The sequence below is a fragment of the Hemitrygon akajei genome, chromosome 16 (genome assembly GCF_048418815.1).
Source record: "Hemitrygon akajei chromosome 16, sHemAka1.3, whole genome shotgun sequence".
Taxonomy (NCBI): domain Eukaryota; kingdom Metazoa; phylum Chordata; class Chondrichthyes; order Myliobatiformes; family Dasyatidae; genus Hemitrygon; species Hemitrygon akajei.
The window spans coordinates 54,077,226-54,094,021 of NC_133139.1; the positions used below are offsets into that span (position 1 = coordinate 54,077,226).

A 16,796-nucleotide genomic window follows, 5' to 3' on the forward strand; every position below is an offset into this window, starting at 1 on the left:
CAGACCCGAGCGAAAACGCTGCTTTTAAGTTAAAGTCGATCAATAACTTTTCCTGGTAGGCTGCAGTATATATATTTTTACCAGTCGCTAGGAGATATTGGAATGTTGTTCGTGCTGTTCAGTAAAAAAGTATATGCAACGTAATTTGTGTTACCGATACGTATGTATATTTAAAAGTAGCGGTGCGGCCTAAAATCCGGTGCGGCCTTTACAATTAAAAAATTGATTTTATTTCTAAAATTAGAGCCTGCGGCTTTTAATCAGGTGCGCTCTGTAGTCCGGAATCTACGGTAATTTCTACCCTTAATGTCTCTTTTTTCCCCCTTTTCAAGGTGGACGTGTTTATGGCCTTGACCTGCAGTTGCACTCAAACTGTGGTACTTTACAGTGATGGTTTCTGCTCCTGACGCTCACCAACCAGGTTTTCAACATCCCAAGGTCATGGCCTAGTACGTCAGGACAATTTCGGCTTTGCCAATTCTATCCCAGTGGTGCCAACTAAAGCATCACGGGAGAAAACGGAATACCAGGACCACTGCATCAGCTATCAGAGGTCTCTGTACTTGGTGAACCACACTCTCTCTCGTGGGGAAGGAGTTTGCTACTGATTCTCACGTCAGAGATCTCAAAAAAGCAGCGCAACAGACTTTAACACCGTAAATCATCGAATTGGTTTGTTTTTGTGAATCTCCCCTCCTAACACTTCTCTGCCCCTTTATGGGAGGAGAGTCTGTAGCACATTGAATTGGTCAGGTGAATGATTAGTTTTTCTGTACTGCAGATCATGGTCTCTCTAGGGGGGCGTTAATATTGCTTGCTTGGTGGATGCTGATGCTTTTCTTGGTTGAAATATGTGGGAGAGAGGGAGGGTTGCTGCTTTGCAGCTGTGTGTGTGGAAGGAGAGAAAAAAAGGGGCTTTTACATTTTCTAACGTTTTTACTTCTTTGGGGTACTCTTCTGTCATCATGAAGAGCCAGATGTTAGGTTGTAGATTGTATACATTCTCCGATATTTAAATAGAACAATTGAATACAGCCCTACTACCACACACCCGAGAGTTGGGGAATCAAGATCTAGAGGAACCTGATAGGAACCTGAGAGGTAACCTTTGGAACACAGAGGGAAACCTATACACAACCTCTACATACATAAATAGACAAATTCCAAACCACTGAGGTTAGGGTAACTGGCCTATAATTTTCATTCTTTTGCCTTCCTCTCCCCCCCCGAAGAGTGGAGTGAATTTGCAATTTTCCAGTACTCCAGAAAAGTGTCAAAGAGTGTTTCTTTGCTGCAGGACAATGAAAGTTACTAAACTACACCCATAAGTTACCAAACGGAGCAAGCTGGCAATAACCAAGCAACATAGTACTCACTGCCTGATTAGGAGAATTGTCGGTTTTCAGTTCCTTGTGGTTAGAGTATTGGATGTAGACAGGATGACTTCTGAGGTATGGAGTCACGGTGCCATAGTAGCTCACCATTGTGTTAGCAGCTTCTTCCGTATTCATTTCAATGAAAGCCTAAATCGTGCAAACAAATTTGAATGCAAGAATCCGTAGACAATAATGACTTTTGCAAATACTTTTCCACCATTCAATACATGCCATCTTCTGGCAACTACCATCAGACGGGAGATAGAAACTTGATGTCCCGTACCACCACATTCAAAACCCAGCTACATCTCATCAGGCATTCAATTTTCAAGCAAACATTTATATAGTACCATTTCTGTGCCTATGCCTGTGTGTATGTTGGAAGGACCAAGATCCCAGGGTTCTAAACCACATGTACACTAAATATTTGCTTGAAGACACAAATCAAAAAACAAAAAGAAAAACAACACAAACCTGGTTTTTGCCTTTAAGCATGAGAAGATTTGTTACTTTTCCAAAGGGCAAGCCCAGAGAGATAACCTCTGCTTCAGTTATGTCATTGGGAAGTTTACGGATATGGATGACTCTGGATGGCATTATTCCTGAAATTCTGTTCTCTCCTTTGAACTTTTTGCTGTCGTTGCCATTGGCTGGAAAAGTTTAAAAACAATGTGAAGGTACTAGCATTCTCCATGTTATAATCGTAGCTCACTGTTTTCTACATATCATGAGTAATATGTAAAATGTTGAGATACTTACTGTACTCACCAGAGGGAGTAGAATTGCTCATGATATAGGGACCGTTAGTAGCACAAGCAGATAGAAGCTCGTCAGACCCCCGCTGCGAAGAAAAAAGATAATTTACTATTGTTTCATATGGTGTCACGGTAGCGCTGCCGAGGACAAGCAACAATTTATTGGCAGTTTGTAAACAAACTTCCTTAGAAGGTTGGCGTCATTCAATGTCTGTAGTGAGATGCTGAAGATGTTCTATAGGTCAGTTGTGGAGAGCGCCCTCTTCTTTGTGGTGGCGTGTTGGGGAGGAAGCATTAAGAAGAGGGACGCCTCACGTCTTAATAAGCTGGTAAGGAAGGCAGGCTCTGTCGTGGGCAAAGTACTGGAGAGTTTAACATCGGTAGCTGAGCGAAGGGCGCTGAGTAGGCTACGGTCAATTATGGAAAACTCTGAACATCCTCTACATAGCACCATCCAGAGACAGAGAAGCAGTTTCAGCGACAGGTTAATATCGATGCAATGCTCCTCAGACAGGATGAAGAGGTCAATACTCCCCAATGCCATTAGGCTTTATAATTCTACCGCCAGGACTTAAGAACTTTTTAAAAGCTATTATTAATGCTTTTTCAGATAGTGATTTAGATGCATATCATATTTTTTTTACTGAGTTAAGTATTGTATGTAATTAGTTTTGCTACAAGTGTATGGGACATTGGAAAAAAGTTGAATTTCCCCATGGGGATGAATAAAGTATCTATCTATCTATCTATCAATCATCGCAAACAAGATAAGCAAAGGTGTAGCATGCTGTTACAATGCAAACTCGGAGCGAGGTTGAGGCATATTCAACAGAGCCAGGGCACGCGAGGCAAAGGAAATTTGTGGTCCATCCACATACGGGCTGAGGCTTGATTGATCTAAGCACCAGGCCGAATTGCAAAGGTTGGACACAGGCCGACACAACGGGGCCCAGGTCCTAGAGCGAGGAATGACCCTATGTTAAACAGCAGGCCAGATGGATCAAAATGGAAGGGTGATGGGATCAGAGATGAGGGCCGGGTCAGTTCTGCCCGCTGCTCAGCGACGTTTACTCTGCTCTTCACTATACTGAGACAGAGGTTGTGGGCCTGCTCTGGGCTTAGAATCTGAGATTTTAATTTTGTTCTAAATGCTATTTGTTTACTTTTGTTGCACAATGTTTCCCCCCCCCCCCACCTCTTTACATATTGAGTGCTTGTTGGACTTTAAAATTTTTTAAAAATGGATTGTTTTAGGTTTCTTGTCTGTTGTCTGTAAGGAAATGAATCTTAAAAGTTGTATATATACACACATGGCTTTGAACTTTGGAATAGCTAATTTTGTAAATGCAAAGTTACCAATACTGTGTAAAAAAACTAAAAAAGGTATGCTGCATATTTTTTGTAGTTTACTTTGATCCTTCACTGAGAAAACACATAGCATTAACTCTTTGGATAAGGGCACACTACAGCAAACACATGGGTTTGATTCAATAGAAATGGCCTAGGCATCGATGTCTTTAGGAGACAGAAATATTGAAACAAAGCATTTTATCCAACCAAGTGCTAAGTAAGCAAATCTACAGACTGTCATTAAAACCTCTAGTTTTACAGATTTGCAATTAGCTGCCATCCAGTGCCAAATAATGCCTCAGAACTATGCTCGGATACAGTAAAAATAGATTCATTGCCTGGACCCTCAAAATACCGAAAAGCCTACAAAAAGTAGTGGTTAAACAAGAAATAGTTCTCCAAGCAACAAAACCATTACATTGAACATGGAATAATTAATTCCGTACTTCTGTAGCCCTGCAGAAGCATACTGCAAGTTCTTCCTAACAAAGGCTTCTCAAACATTAATCATGAAGTACTACAATCATAATTAGTGAGTTTGATTCAGCAGATCATCACTAGGCACCCATGAGACATGAACCTTGAGCAACCAAAATGTACACATTAACAATGGCATGGAATGATACATCCATTACCAATTATAATCAAGCAATCACCATAATCAGTCTCTGAGACAACCTGTGCTACAATGAATGCTGAAGGGGACACTAGGAATAGCACTGGACATGTAAAATAAAGATGCCAATATGGAGTAACTGCAATATAGGATCAATTGTGCTAATCTGCTAGCAGCAATTAAGTGACCCCCATAACCAAAAACTCAACATCTCTTTCTGAATGGTGGTGTGTGCCACCACCTGGTGTTACTGTCCACGCCATACAATATCCTCATTTGGAAAGTTTGCTATGTCTCCTTTGACCTTTACTAATTTTCCATGTATGTGCTATAGAAAGCATCCTATCTAGGTGCATTACAGTTTGGTGAGGCACCTGCTTTGCCTGTGACTGCAAGGACTACAGAGAATTCTGGACACAACTCAGCACATCATGGAAACCAGCCTCACCTCTATGGACTATATATACTTCTTGCTGCCTTGGTAAAACAGCTAGAATAATCAAAAACTGACTTCCTCCCCTTTCCCTCTCATTGGTCAGAAGACACCATGTACTTTTTTCTGTAACTAACTTTATTCAGCATTCCTATTGTTTTGCATTGTACTGTCTCAATACACTGTTGAAATGCATTGATTTGTTAATGCAAGAATGCAAGACACACTTTTCACTGCAACTTGGTGCTCGTGGCAATATTAAACCAATTAATCAAGTATTTCCCATTTCCTTCAAGGACACCGAGTTAAATTGCTGGAACTCTCTACAGCATCGTGGGTATATACACACATGGACTGTGCAGTTAAAAGCTGGCTCACCCTGCAAACAGCACATTCCTTGAAAGAATAAAAATAAGCAATTAAGCAGCCACCTCAAAGAGGCTGCACACACCAAGAGCAACTTCATTAAAATGACACAGCTCAGAATAATTGATAATGCATGCAGTAATGCCAAAAGTGCTTGAGTAGGTAACCAATGTCCTGGATCCCTGGGATATAAACCTATAGGACCTAAAGACACGGCATGATTTAATCATTGTTTGAACAGAAAATGTTTTCATGGTTTGATGTGCGTGCAGTACTGGGTATTGCATCAGTAATGGGAGCAAACAGTATTCCAGTTATTATTACCAAGACCGATTTTCCCTCTAACCAAGTTGATCCAATACAAAACTCAAAAAGAAAAAACCCAATCCAGAAGCAAGGTGTATAGGAGATGCAGTAGATGTGGTGTACTTGGATTTTCAGAAGGCCTTTGACAAGATGCCGTACATGAGGTTGCTTAGCAAGATAAGAGCCCAGAGAATTACAGGGAAGTTACTAGCATGGGTGGACTGTTGGCTCATCTATCTACGATACAATCTACTCTTAATTGTTGAACTAATTCAGGATGAACTTAATTTCTGGATCACTGGGACCTCTTTTGGGGCAAGATATTAGCTCACAAATCAAATAAGCTTGTAGACAGTGTGAGAGGGAGGATAGGCAGGTGATAGAGAAGGGATACGCTCAGACTGATGGTTTGAGGTGTGTCTATTTTAATGCAAGGAGTATCATGAACAAAACGGATGAGCATACAGCATGGATCAGCACTTGGAGCTATGATGTTGTGGCCATTACAGACTTGGATGGCTCGGGGCAGGAATGGCTACTGAGGGTGTCAGGCTTTAGATGTTTCAGAAAGGACAGGGAGGCAAAAGTGGGGGCATGGCACTGCTGATCAGAGATAGTGTCACGAGTGCAGAAAAGGAGGGAGTCATAGAGGGTGGAAATTAGGAACAGGAAGGGGTCTACTAGATGTTTTTAATAGCCCACCCAATAGTATCAGGGTCATCAAGGAGAAGGGAACAGAGGAGATTTACAAAGATGTTGCCTGGATTGGGGAGCATGCCTTATGAGAATAGGTTGAGTGAACTTGGCCTTTTCTCCTTGGAGCGACAGAGAATGAGTGATGACCTGATGGAGACGTATAAGATAATGAGAGGCATTGATCATGTGGATAGTCAGAGGCTTATCCCCAGGGCTGAAATGGCTAACGTGAGAGTGCTTGGAAGTAGGTACAGGAGATGTCAGGGATAAGTTTAAAAAAAACACAGGGAGTGGTGAATGTGTGGAATGGGCAATTGGCAACAGTGGTGGAGGCGGTTACGATAGGGTTTTTTTTAAGAGACTCTTGGATAGGTACATGGAGCTTAGTAAATTAGAGGGTTATGGGTAACCCTTGATAATTTCTAAAGGACATGTTTGGTACAGCATTGTGGGATGAAGGGCCTATATTGTACTGTAAGTTTTCTACGTTTCTATGTTCAGGGTATATTTGCGTGGTGTTCTACATTGGTACATTCCAATGAGACTGGGAAAGGACGGTAGAGTACAGGAACCAAGGTGTACAAACACTGTTGAAAATCTAATCAAGAAGAAAAGAAAGTCTTACGAAAGGTGCAGAAAAATTAGGTAATGAAAGAGATCTAGAAAAATAATACCAGCAGGAGGGAGCTTAGAGTGAAATTAGGAGAGCCGGAAGGGGCCGTGAGAAGGCCCTGATGAGCAAGATTAAGGAAAACACCAAGGCGCTCTTCACATACTTGTAGAATAAGAGATACAACGTGAGAGAATAGGACAAATCAAGTCTGAGTGTGGAAAAGTGTATATGGAACCACAGGAGACAGCTGATAGAAGATACTTTGCTTCAGTATTCACTACAGAAAAGGACCTTGGCGATTGTAGGGATGACTTACAGTGGACTGAAAAGCTTGAGCATAAAGACGAGGATACGCTGGAGCTTTTGGAAAGCATCAAGTTGGATAAACCACTGGGACCGGACGAGATAAACCACAGGCTACTACGGGAAGCGAGGGAGGAGACTGCTGAGCCTCTGACAATCTTTGCATCAATGGGGACAGGAGAGGTTTCGAAGATTGGAGAATTGCAGATGTATAGAGATTATAGCAGTAGTTGGTAAGTAGATGGAAAAGATCGAGAGGCGGGATTTATAAACATTTGGAGAGGCACAATATGATTAGGAATAGTCAGCATGGCTTTGTCAAAGGCAGGTCGTGCCTTACGAGCCTGATTGATTTTTTTGAGGATGTGTTTAAACACACTGATAAACAGATAGAGCAGCAGATGTAGTGTACATGGATTTCAGCAAGGCTTAAGTACCCCGTGCATGGCTTATTGAGAAAGTAAGGAGGCATGGGATCCAAGGGGACCTTGCTTTGTGGATCCAGAACTGGCTTGCCCACAGAAGGCAAAGAGTGGTTGTAGAGGGGTCATATTCTGCATGGAAGTCGGTCATGAGTGGTGCCTCAGGGATCCGTTCTGGGATCCCTTCTCTTTGTGATTTTTATAAGTGACCTGGATGAGGAAGTGGAGGTATGGGTTAGTAAATTTGCTGATGACAAATGGTTGGGGGTGTTGTGGATAGTGTGGAGGGCTGTCAGAGGTTACAGCGAGACATTAACAGGATGCAAAATTGGGCTGAGAAGTGGCAGATGGAGTTCAACTCAGGTAAGTGTGAGGTGGTTCACTTTGGTAGGTTAAATATGATGGAAGAATATAGTATTAATGGCAAGACTCTTGGCAGTGAGGAGGATCAGAGGGATCTTCGGATCCGTGTCCATAGGACACTCAAGGTGCTGTGCAAGCTGACTGTGTGGTTAAGAATGCAGACATCAACCTTCATCAATTGTGGGACTGAGTTCAGGAGCTAAGAGGTAATGTTACAGCTACGTTCTCTTTGCAGCGACAGAGGATTTTGAGAGGTTTTTTGATAGAGACATATAAGATAGTGAAAGGCACTGATCGTGTGTATAGTCAGGCTTTTTCCCAGGGCTGAAATGGCTAACACAGTTTTAAGGTGCTTGGAAGTAGGTACAGAGGGGATGTCAGGGGGAAGCTTGCACTTAAAAAAAAATATTAACACAGAGAGTGGTGAGTGCGTGGAATGGGCTGCCAGTAACGGTGGTGGATGCGGGTACAATAGGGTCTCTTAAGAGACTCTTGCATAGGTACATGGAGCTTAGTAAAATAGGGGGTTATGGGTAACCCTGGATAATTTCTAAAGTAAGTACATGTTTGGCAGCATTGTGGGCTGAAGGAACCTGTATTGTGCCGTAGGTTTTCTATGTTTCTGTGTCACCATTACACCAATCTAATCAATTTGTATTTGAAATCCAATTTGACTCTAGACCTCAGCACAGCCATGAAAATGCTGCTGAGAAGTCTTTTAACTAAAGAAGCGACTAAGTATTTTTTGTTACAACTGCGGAGAAGGTGGACATAGCAAGTGACAGGAATATCTTCAAGAAACAAGTCAGTGGTTCATCAAACAGAAGGAGCAAACTACAGGGTGTGGGGACCCAGTACCCAAACAGACTAGCATCTCAAGAGACAGCATGTTCCAACTTGTCTATCAAGGGAAATACTACAGTGCAAAACACCATTACTACACTTGATGTATCCATATGGAATGAAGGTATTTATGCTGGTGCTATACTTGACACAGGTTTTCAAGCTACTTTATAGATCCTTTTAGAACCAGTGTTTGACACATTTACCATATATTACCTAAATGATTGTTATTTGCTGTTGAAACTGGAGGTTTGGATGCAGATGTTGGAGTAGTATACTGGTCGGTTTTCCCAGCTACAGTTGAAAAAGATGAAGCTGCCACTCATGTGGGAACAAATACTCATTGTGAGAAGGCTCATAGGAACATGCAAGGAGAGAATTTTTGACAACCTTGTCTGTCGTATCATCGAGAAGGTGCAAATTCCCCCTAAGCAGTACAATGAACATAAACAAAGGACTCAGTCTAAACATGTCATGTTACATCCTGGAGAAGTAGCCAGTGACAAAGCACACCCCTTTCCTAGAGGGGGAGGCATCCCTAAGTAAACAGGAACAGTCACAAGGAGTGCTTGATGCTGAAGATGACATAAGGAGATCTCAAAGACGGGAAACAGAGTGTTGCATCCATCCCAATAGGAAGATGTTATTCACATTTACAAATGGCTTGGGGGTCTGGAAATCACAAAATTCATTTGAATACTGTATTATTAACAATGGTTTGATAAGTTCAAAAGACTTAAAAGTCATGAGGACATGCCTATTTTTGGTGGGGGGAGAATGCAATGCCCTAGTTAAAATTGTATTTCTACTGTTATGCTGTTAAGCATTTTTTTCAGCAGTTTCTAATAAATGGTATCAAGGAGGAAGCACCAATTCACCAGCTTGTTTGTGATGTTCTTTGAAGGAAGTTCGACCTGTGGCTGGTGATGGGAATTCAGCACTGAGTAAAGTGATACACCCAAATACTACAGAAACAAGCTCCAATGGTTTGTGTGCACATTCAGCCTGATTTAACAGCAAACAGCCTTTTTCTTTTAACTGGTTGAAATATCTGTAAATATACTTCCACTTTAATGTTACGTGCAATGCAAGGTCTGTTTTATCTGGAGAATGATAACTTTGTGCAGGCAGTAGTTCTCTCATCTTTGATGTTTGGTTGAACCCAAATCATACCGAACCTAGACATATGTTGTGTATTGAAGGTGGTCTTCTCACCATTATCCATGCAATGCATAGTCACATGCTGTTAGCTAAGTCTGTTACGAGCCTTTGAAAAGCCCAAGCTCCGTTCAACCATGACATTTGTGCCACTTAAGTCTTCCAGTACCGAAGCCACCAGAGACATGGAGTCTAAAGGAGGCGGACGAAGATGCCATGACGCAAGATCCAAGAATGGAAAATGACACTGATACAGATTCTGAACCCTATCTGTTGACTGAGCCTCATCTGATAACTCTATCCGAGTTAAATGACCTGGCCAGAGACTTGGATTTGTCAAAGGCAAAAACAGAATTACTGGGTTCAAGGATGGAATCTATTGTCACCAGGCACAAAAATTTCCATGAAGATTTCGGTATTTGAGACAGATGCTTCCTAAAATAACTGAGGCCAAGATTAAACACAAAAACATAGAAAATCTACAGCATAATACATTAGAAATTACCTAGGGTTACCCATAGCCATCTATTTTTCTAAGCTCCATGTACCTATCATATCAACCTCCACCACGGCTGCTAGCAGCACATTCCATGCACTCGCTACCTTCTGTGTAAAAAAAAAACTTACCCCTTATACCTCTATACCTATTTCCAAGCACCTAAACTGCCCTCGTGTTAGCCATTTCAGCCCTTGGAAAAAGCCTCTGACCATCCACACAATCAATGCCTCTTAAGGAAGGCACTTTGTTGGTTCACAAATCAATGACAGGAAATTTGAAGAACTTCTAGCAGGGACTGGAGAAAACCATATGGAAAACATTCAAAGATGTTGAAAATTCTCTTGGCAACTTCAGAGCACCAGACTTCAAGCCATGAAGTGCAACATTTCACTAAAGGTTCCTTTTCTGTCTTCCCATTTAGACTTCTTCCCTGCAAATCTTGGCACCGTCAGCGGCCATGGAGGAACAGTATCAGGATAACTAGAAACCAACAATGCTGGCTAATCATTGTTACACACTTAAGCAAGAAGCCTCAGACACTAAGCACAAATGAAAATGATCAACAAAGCATACTAGCTAAGTTGAACTATGCAAAATGTCAACACTACAATGCAATTAAATGCACATTTCTTGTTACATGATACAAGTAGTCTGAAATTAAAATTGTATTCATCTCCAAACAGTCTATCATAACCACAAAACATTTCTGTGGAAGCACTGTTTTCGAAAAAATTGCTGTCCAACATAGTTGGGATATTAGTGTACTCAGGGACTCAACCCTCACGTTAACCTTGGACAACTGGGTACTCTGCCCTTTAGAAATTTTTAGACCATCAATGCGAATTAGCTTGTCCCAGTAAAGGTGTAAACATGTACCTCAAAGTAAAGAATGTCACTGTCATTATAAAAATTGTATTTAATTTTAAGGGCATAAAAACGTGATGCACTCGAGTTTGGAAGATTATACCAAGATGGTCTTTGAGAGGATGTCCGTTGTGAAGAGGAAAAGACTTTCATATACATCAACTTCTCCAGTGACTTGACCACTACTACAACATACATATTCCTATGCAAAGACCAGAAGTGGGGTTGTCCATTATGCTTAATGTGTACTGCTGGGTTGCAAATAAAAACACACACACCATGCCCCTTGCCTCAGATATGAAAATACAGCTCTCAAGTAGAATTTAGTGTAATGCTACTACAGATGCAGTGACCCGGATTCAACTCCCACTGCTGTCTTTAAGGAGTTTGTAATTTCCCCCTGTGATCGTGTAGGTTTCCTTTAGGTGCTCTGGTTTCAAACCACTTACCAAGGTAGTATGGGTGTGTAAGTTAATTGGTCACATCGGTAAAACTGAGTGGTATGAGCTCAATGGACCTGACAAGCCAATTATAATGCTGTTATCTCAAAATAAAATCTTACACAGAGTATAACTACATTGTTTTGAACTCCATTATATAGCTGTTGCTCATGGTGAAATGCTAATCCCTGACCCTACTTGTACAGTAAATCAAGCTAAACAAGTGCAAATGAAAGACATTTGCAATGCTAGACAACTAGATAAACAAATCTATGAAACAGAAGCATTAGATTTGATTTTTTATTCAATCTTAAACAGTGGAAGTTAAATCATGGGATTGCACTTAATAGAACATGCAAATACAACAGGCATTTGATACCAACATACAAAATCTCCAACATATTGAGCTTGTCACATGATACTTCAGTGTTGAAATGTTACAGAATCAGAACTGGCTATTTTAAGGTAAACAATAGCATATATACTCTTTAAATGGTTGCAACCAAGAAAAGGAGATTTCAATAGGCTTAAATTCAAAGGATATAACAATCCAAAGGATATAACACAGTGGTGGAACATCCCAAACCATCGCAACAGGATAGTCATGGATTGTTCTAGACCTTGTTGAGGACCAAAAGTCATTCAGCATATTCAAAAATAAAACAGTCTCACATTCTCATCAACTCCTATTAAATCTGTACTTTGCCTACATACTAGGGTATATTATCGGCATCTTATTAACCTACCTAACTGTACATTTTCTGACAAAAACCCAAGGATCATACAAAGTAAATGAAACTTGACAAAGATAGCACCAGATATCAGGATTACAGTTGAAGCTACTAGCTGCAATTAATGGAAATATCCATTTTCAGTGAATGTATACAAGAATCTATAGTACAGCAAATACTTCAGTGAAAGTAGCGTCATAACAAATGAATGTTAAAATAAAACCACTGTTTACAGTACATGTTCGTTAATATCTAAATAATAAATATTTCCTCAAGTAATGCTGTGGACATACTTAACCATTCAACTCACAGGTAAAGCTGGGATAAGGTTCATCTCCCAGCTGCCAGCTGAAATATTAGCTTTGACTTCGTAACACTAGCAGGGAGATTCAATACTTCCCCTTAGAGCATTCAGGCAACAAAGGGGACAGACAGTGTAATGTAACCCAATGAAACAAGAATCAAATATATAGTAGTGTCCTAATTGTCACTATGTGAGTTTGGCTATTATAGCTCAACAGCAGTGAGGCCAGGCAGCACTCGATGCCTCTTTTGGCTTCAATAGAATTTTGCCCTACAAATACGAAATAGTAGAATAATACCAAACACCTGCTTAATCTTACCTGGAGTGCCAACTATTACTATCTCCCTTAATACTACAGAGTAAACAGGCAACCATTTGAATCCACCATGAATATAGCTTCGATGGAGAGACTTCAATCATTGGGTTTGGGTATGGCAGAGTGCTAAATTTGCTGACCTGCAAATCAGATCTCAAACTGCTTCTCTTCCTGCAGCAGCATTCTATTCACAATTACTGTCAAGTGGAAGATCAAGATAACACTAACACTGCTGCGAAAAAAAAGGGGTGAAAATGGCAATTCCCAAAGTGAAACTGCACACAAACTCCACTATCCAGCAAAGGGCACCAGCAAATCATTTTAATAAAACCAATAACTAAAAAGCACCAGTTTAACGACAGGATAAAAATCAAAGTAAGTTTCAGAATATCAAAATTAAAAAAGAGCTTTAGAGAAATTTGTTCTCACAGCCAGCAAAAAAAAATGTACACAGAAGTTGTTGGCATAGCAATAGAAACTTTTGCTACCAAAAAGTGGTGTCCAATTACAGAAAAAACTATTCAGGTAAAATTAATCTCAGCATAAACAATCTCCAACCAACCATCCCAAACTAATTTGAATATGCCACATGATTTTTTTTAAAAAATGTATTAAATACATTAACATATTTAATGTCTTTCATAGTCATTAGTCTAGTTAACCTGCCTGAACTGAATATCTATTTCTGACAATTTGAAAGAGCATACTATTAAACAACTTCCTAATTTATCTCCTCAGCAAAATGTGATAGAAATCTTCTACATGGTTTCTACATAACATACTCTTGACTACTGGGTTCTCTTAGAACCAAGGCAAAAAATGTAGTCCAGAGTGCTGTGCAGTAAACCAAAGCCTGTTAAATAGTTCTAAAAACATACAATCCTCCACTTAATTTTAGCTACTTCCTCAATGAAAAATCCTGCTCTTAGTAGAGATAGAAGTCACAGGAAATGGCCATGAATTATAGCTTTCTGTAAAAACAGGATACAACTCAATGCCACAAACTGCATTCAACAATCTTTGCCTGGGTATCCAAAGAACATATGACCAATTTTCAAATCAATTACTTTGTGCAACTTCTGTTCAAGACCAAAATGATACAGCTTGCCATTCAGTATTACAAGTGTCCATGGTGAGTAGGATCAAGAAAATCTCAAGGCAAAATGTGTACATGCAACCAAGAGGGTAACTAAGAGAGATCAGGACTACAAGTCCAAATGTGGGCACGCACCTGGAGCCAGAGGAAGTGGGTGAGACATCAAATGAGTACTTTACATCTATAGTTGATATTCCTTTCCATGCCTTGGATGGCATTCCTTGACATTTCTTTAGCATGTTCTGTCTGTTCTTTATGAGGCCAAGTTGCTAGCTCAATGCTCAACCCAGCACGGCTGGAAAACATACAACGAGCCGGCCAGATTCAAACCCAGCAGCACTTGTCTCAAAGTCTGGTGCGAATGCCATAACACTTCCAGTCAGCGTCACATCAAATGAACACTTTGTATCCAGACTGATAGTGATTAAAAACCGTACAGGATTTATGTTCTTCACATGAATGTTGCCATGAATCAGTGATACTGCTGCAAGTTTTTCATTACACTAGTGCATGTGACAGCAACCTTGACTTTGAAGAACATGGAGGAGAATAACATTAAGGAGGGGAGTTGGCCACTCAGATTAACTCAGAATCAGGGACCACGTATTTGCAACGACAGGTCTCCCCCGCTATCTGAAGGTAGAGCATTCCTATGAAACCATTTGTAAACCAAAATGTCGTAAAGCGAAGAAGCAATTACCATTAATTTATTTGGGAATAATTTTTGAGCGTTCCCAGATCAAAAAAACCTACCAAATCATACCAAATAACACATAAAACCTAAAATAACACTAACATATAGTAAAAGCAGGAATGATATGATAAATATACAGCCTATATAAAGTAAAAATATTGTATGTATGGTGTAGTTTCACTTACCAAAATCTGGAAGACAGCGAGCCAAAATCGATTTGGAAAGAGAAAAATCGGCATGTGCACATATACGTCTACGCACGCACAGGCATACGCACACGCATGTAGTTGAAAAAATGTGATCCCTGATACTGAGCTAATCTGAGTGGCCAACTGAAATAATTCAGGTATTCTTTTATCATTATGCCCTAGAATATCAGTATACCCCGCTTAATGTTATTCTACACACACGCACACACAATTGCCCGCACAAGGCTTCACGGTCATGGTAGTCTTTCTTGGGGTAAACACACGTATAAAGCAGGTGTCCTTTTTTCGTAAAAGCGAAAATCCTCTTTGGTTAGCAAACAGGTACTAATGTAGGTCTTTCGTAACAGCGAACTGTCGTAAAGCCAATGTTCGAAAAACGGGGGCCACCTGTACCAGAATAACCAAGACCTTTCCCAATTGAAGGCCAAAGAATACAAGTAGAAACGTAATTAAATATCCTATTCAAAAGACAATACTAGAAATGGGGTCTGAAGAAAAAAACATTCAGCATTACTGGATGAGAATAGATGCGGAAGGAAATCTCAACTTTCCCGCTCCCGTCTGAATGCTTCCAATATATTTTGTTTCCGTTTCACAATGCCCCAGGTATTGCTTCAGCAATTATGAGGCATTTTTAATTCTGTCCTTAGTTGCATCTGCCTTTTAATGACACTTTTACAAACCATCGCATTGAACAAACATACCAATAACAAGATGCACTTGACAGGATCAAACAACCAACCAAAAATGTGCTTTACAAAAGGTGCTAAATACACATTTACTGCAGTACAGTTCTTCATATGGGATGAAAATCACAGGAAAAACCAGCATGATGGCAAAAGGAAGTGCCTGTAATTTTCATAACATTAAAGTGCAAAAGGAATGCTCTTCGTATTCGTAGTATGTTTATAGCAGCATTTAGTTCTTTTTAATACTTCTGTCAAGTATTCTTTTTCAGAGGCTTCATGGAAGTGCACTATAATTAATGAGCCTGACATTAGAAAAGTGATGCCTGCCTCAGTAGAGGTCTACAGTAACTTGATACAAAATATTCAATATTAATGGAAAACTAATAGGAACTGCCTGATAACACCTTCCAAATCATCATTTTGGAGTGCCTTCTGCTCTCAGAGGAACTGGATCACAAGCCTAGTTATACCAAAGAACAGTACACAACTGCAAACCCAAATCCACATCAAGCCAACCAAGTTTAAATGCTGCATTATCACAGGACCTTCTGCTGAAGGAAAATCTAGAGCAGCAATATACAAGTTGGAATATTGAAAGTCACATTATAAAGTGACATCATATGGAAGTTAAAAAGACAGATTAATAGACAGTGCAACACACAATGTTGAAGAAACTCAGTCAGGCAGCATCTATGGAAATGAATAAATGCCAAAACAAAAAGGTGGGGAGAGGGTAAAAAGTATAGCTAGAAGAGGTGAAGGCAGGTGAGTAGGAAGACATCTGATCAGAGACAAGAGTGGATCTTAGGAGAAAGGGATCCAGGAGGAGGTTATTGCCAGGTGAGAAGAGGTACGAGGCCAGAGTGGGGAATAGAAGAGTGGAGAGGGAGGATCTTTTTTAAAACCGGAAGGAGAAACCAATATTCATGCCACCAGGCTGGAGGCTACCTGGACGGAATGCAAGGCATTGTTTCTCCACACTTGAGGGTGACCTCACCTTGTCACAAGAGAAGGCCATGGACTGACATTGGAATGGGAATTAAAATGTTCGACCACCAGAAGTTCCACTTTGGCGGGTGGGATGGAGATGCACATCAAAGCAATCCTAAAATTTGTCTTTTCATTCCATTAGATCAGATTTGATGTTTTCTAGCAGAGGCCCAGTGTTCGTATGTAGAGCTCTTGCCATTTAATGTGGTTTCAGTCTTTATTTGGCTCTAACTGGGTCTATTCTTGGGCCCCAGCTCTGCCTGTCTTTGTTGGCTATGTAGAACAGTTAGTTCTACAGTACTGTTCAGTTTGACAATTAGAGAAAAAAAAACTGCAAATGTTGGAAATATGTGCAAATGCAGAA

The 16,796-nt window shown here is 40.4% G+C and overlaps 1 protein-coding gene across 8 annotated transcripts in view; it reads right to left on the reverse strand.

Moving 5' to 3' along the window:
* Nucleotides 1-16,796, reverse strand: part of LOC140740058 (polypyrimidine tract-binding protein 1-like) — a 35,343-nt gene that overhangs the window by 16,644 nt on the left and 1,903 nt on the right. For 4 of the 8 annotated variants that reach the window (XM_073068905.1, XM_073068902.1, XM_073068898.1 and 1 more), the window contains exons 3-5: nt 2,136-2,217; nt 1,851-2,026; nt 1,377-1,523 (exon numbers count right to left, since the gene is read on the reverse strand). In XM_073068905.1, the coding sequence (XP_072925006.1) occupies nt 1,377-1,523; nt 1,851-2,026; nt 2,136-2,217 (405 nt within the window). Of the gene's footprint in view, nt 1-1,376; nt 1,524-1,850; nt 2,057-2,135; nt 2,218-16,796 lie in introns of those variants that run through there. The other 4 variants (XM_073068903.1, XM_073068899.1, XM_073068897.1 and 1 more) reach the window with 2 other exon arrangements.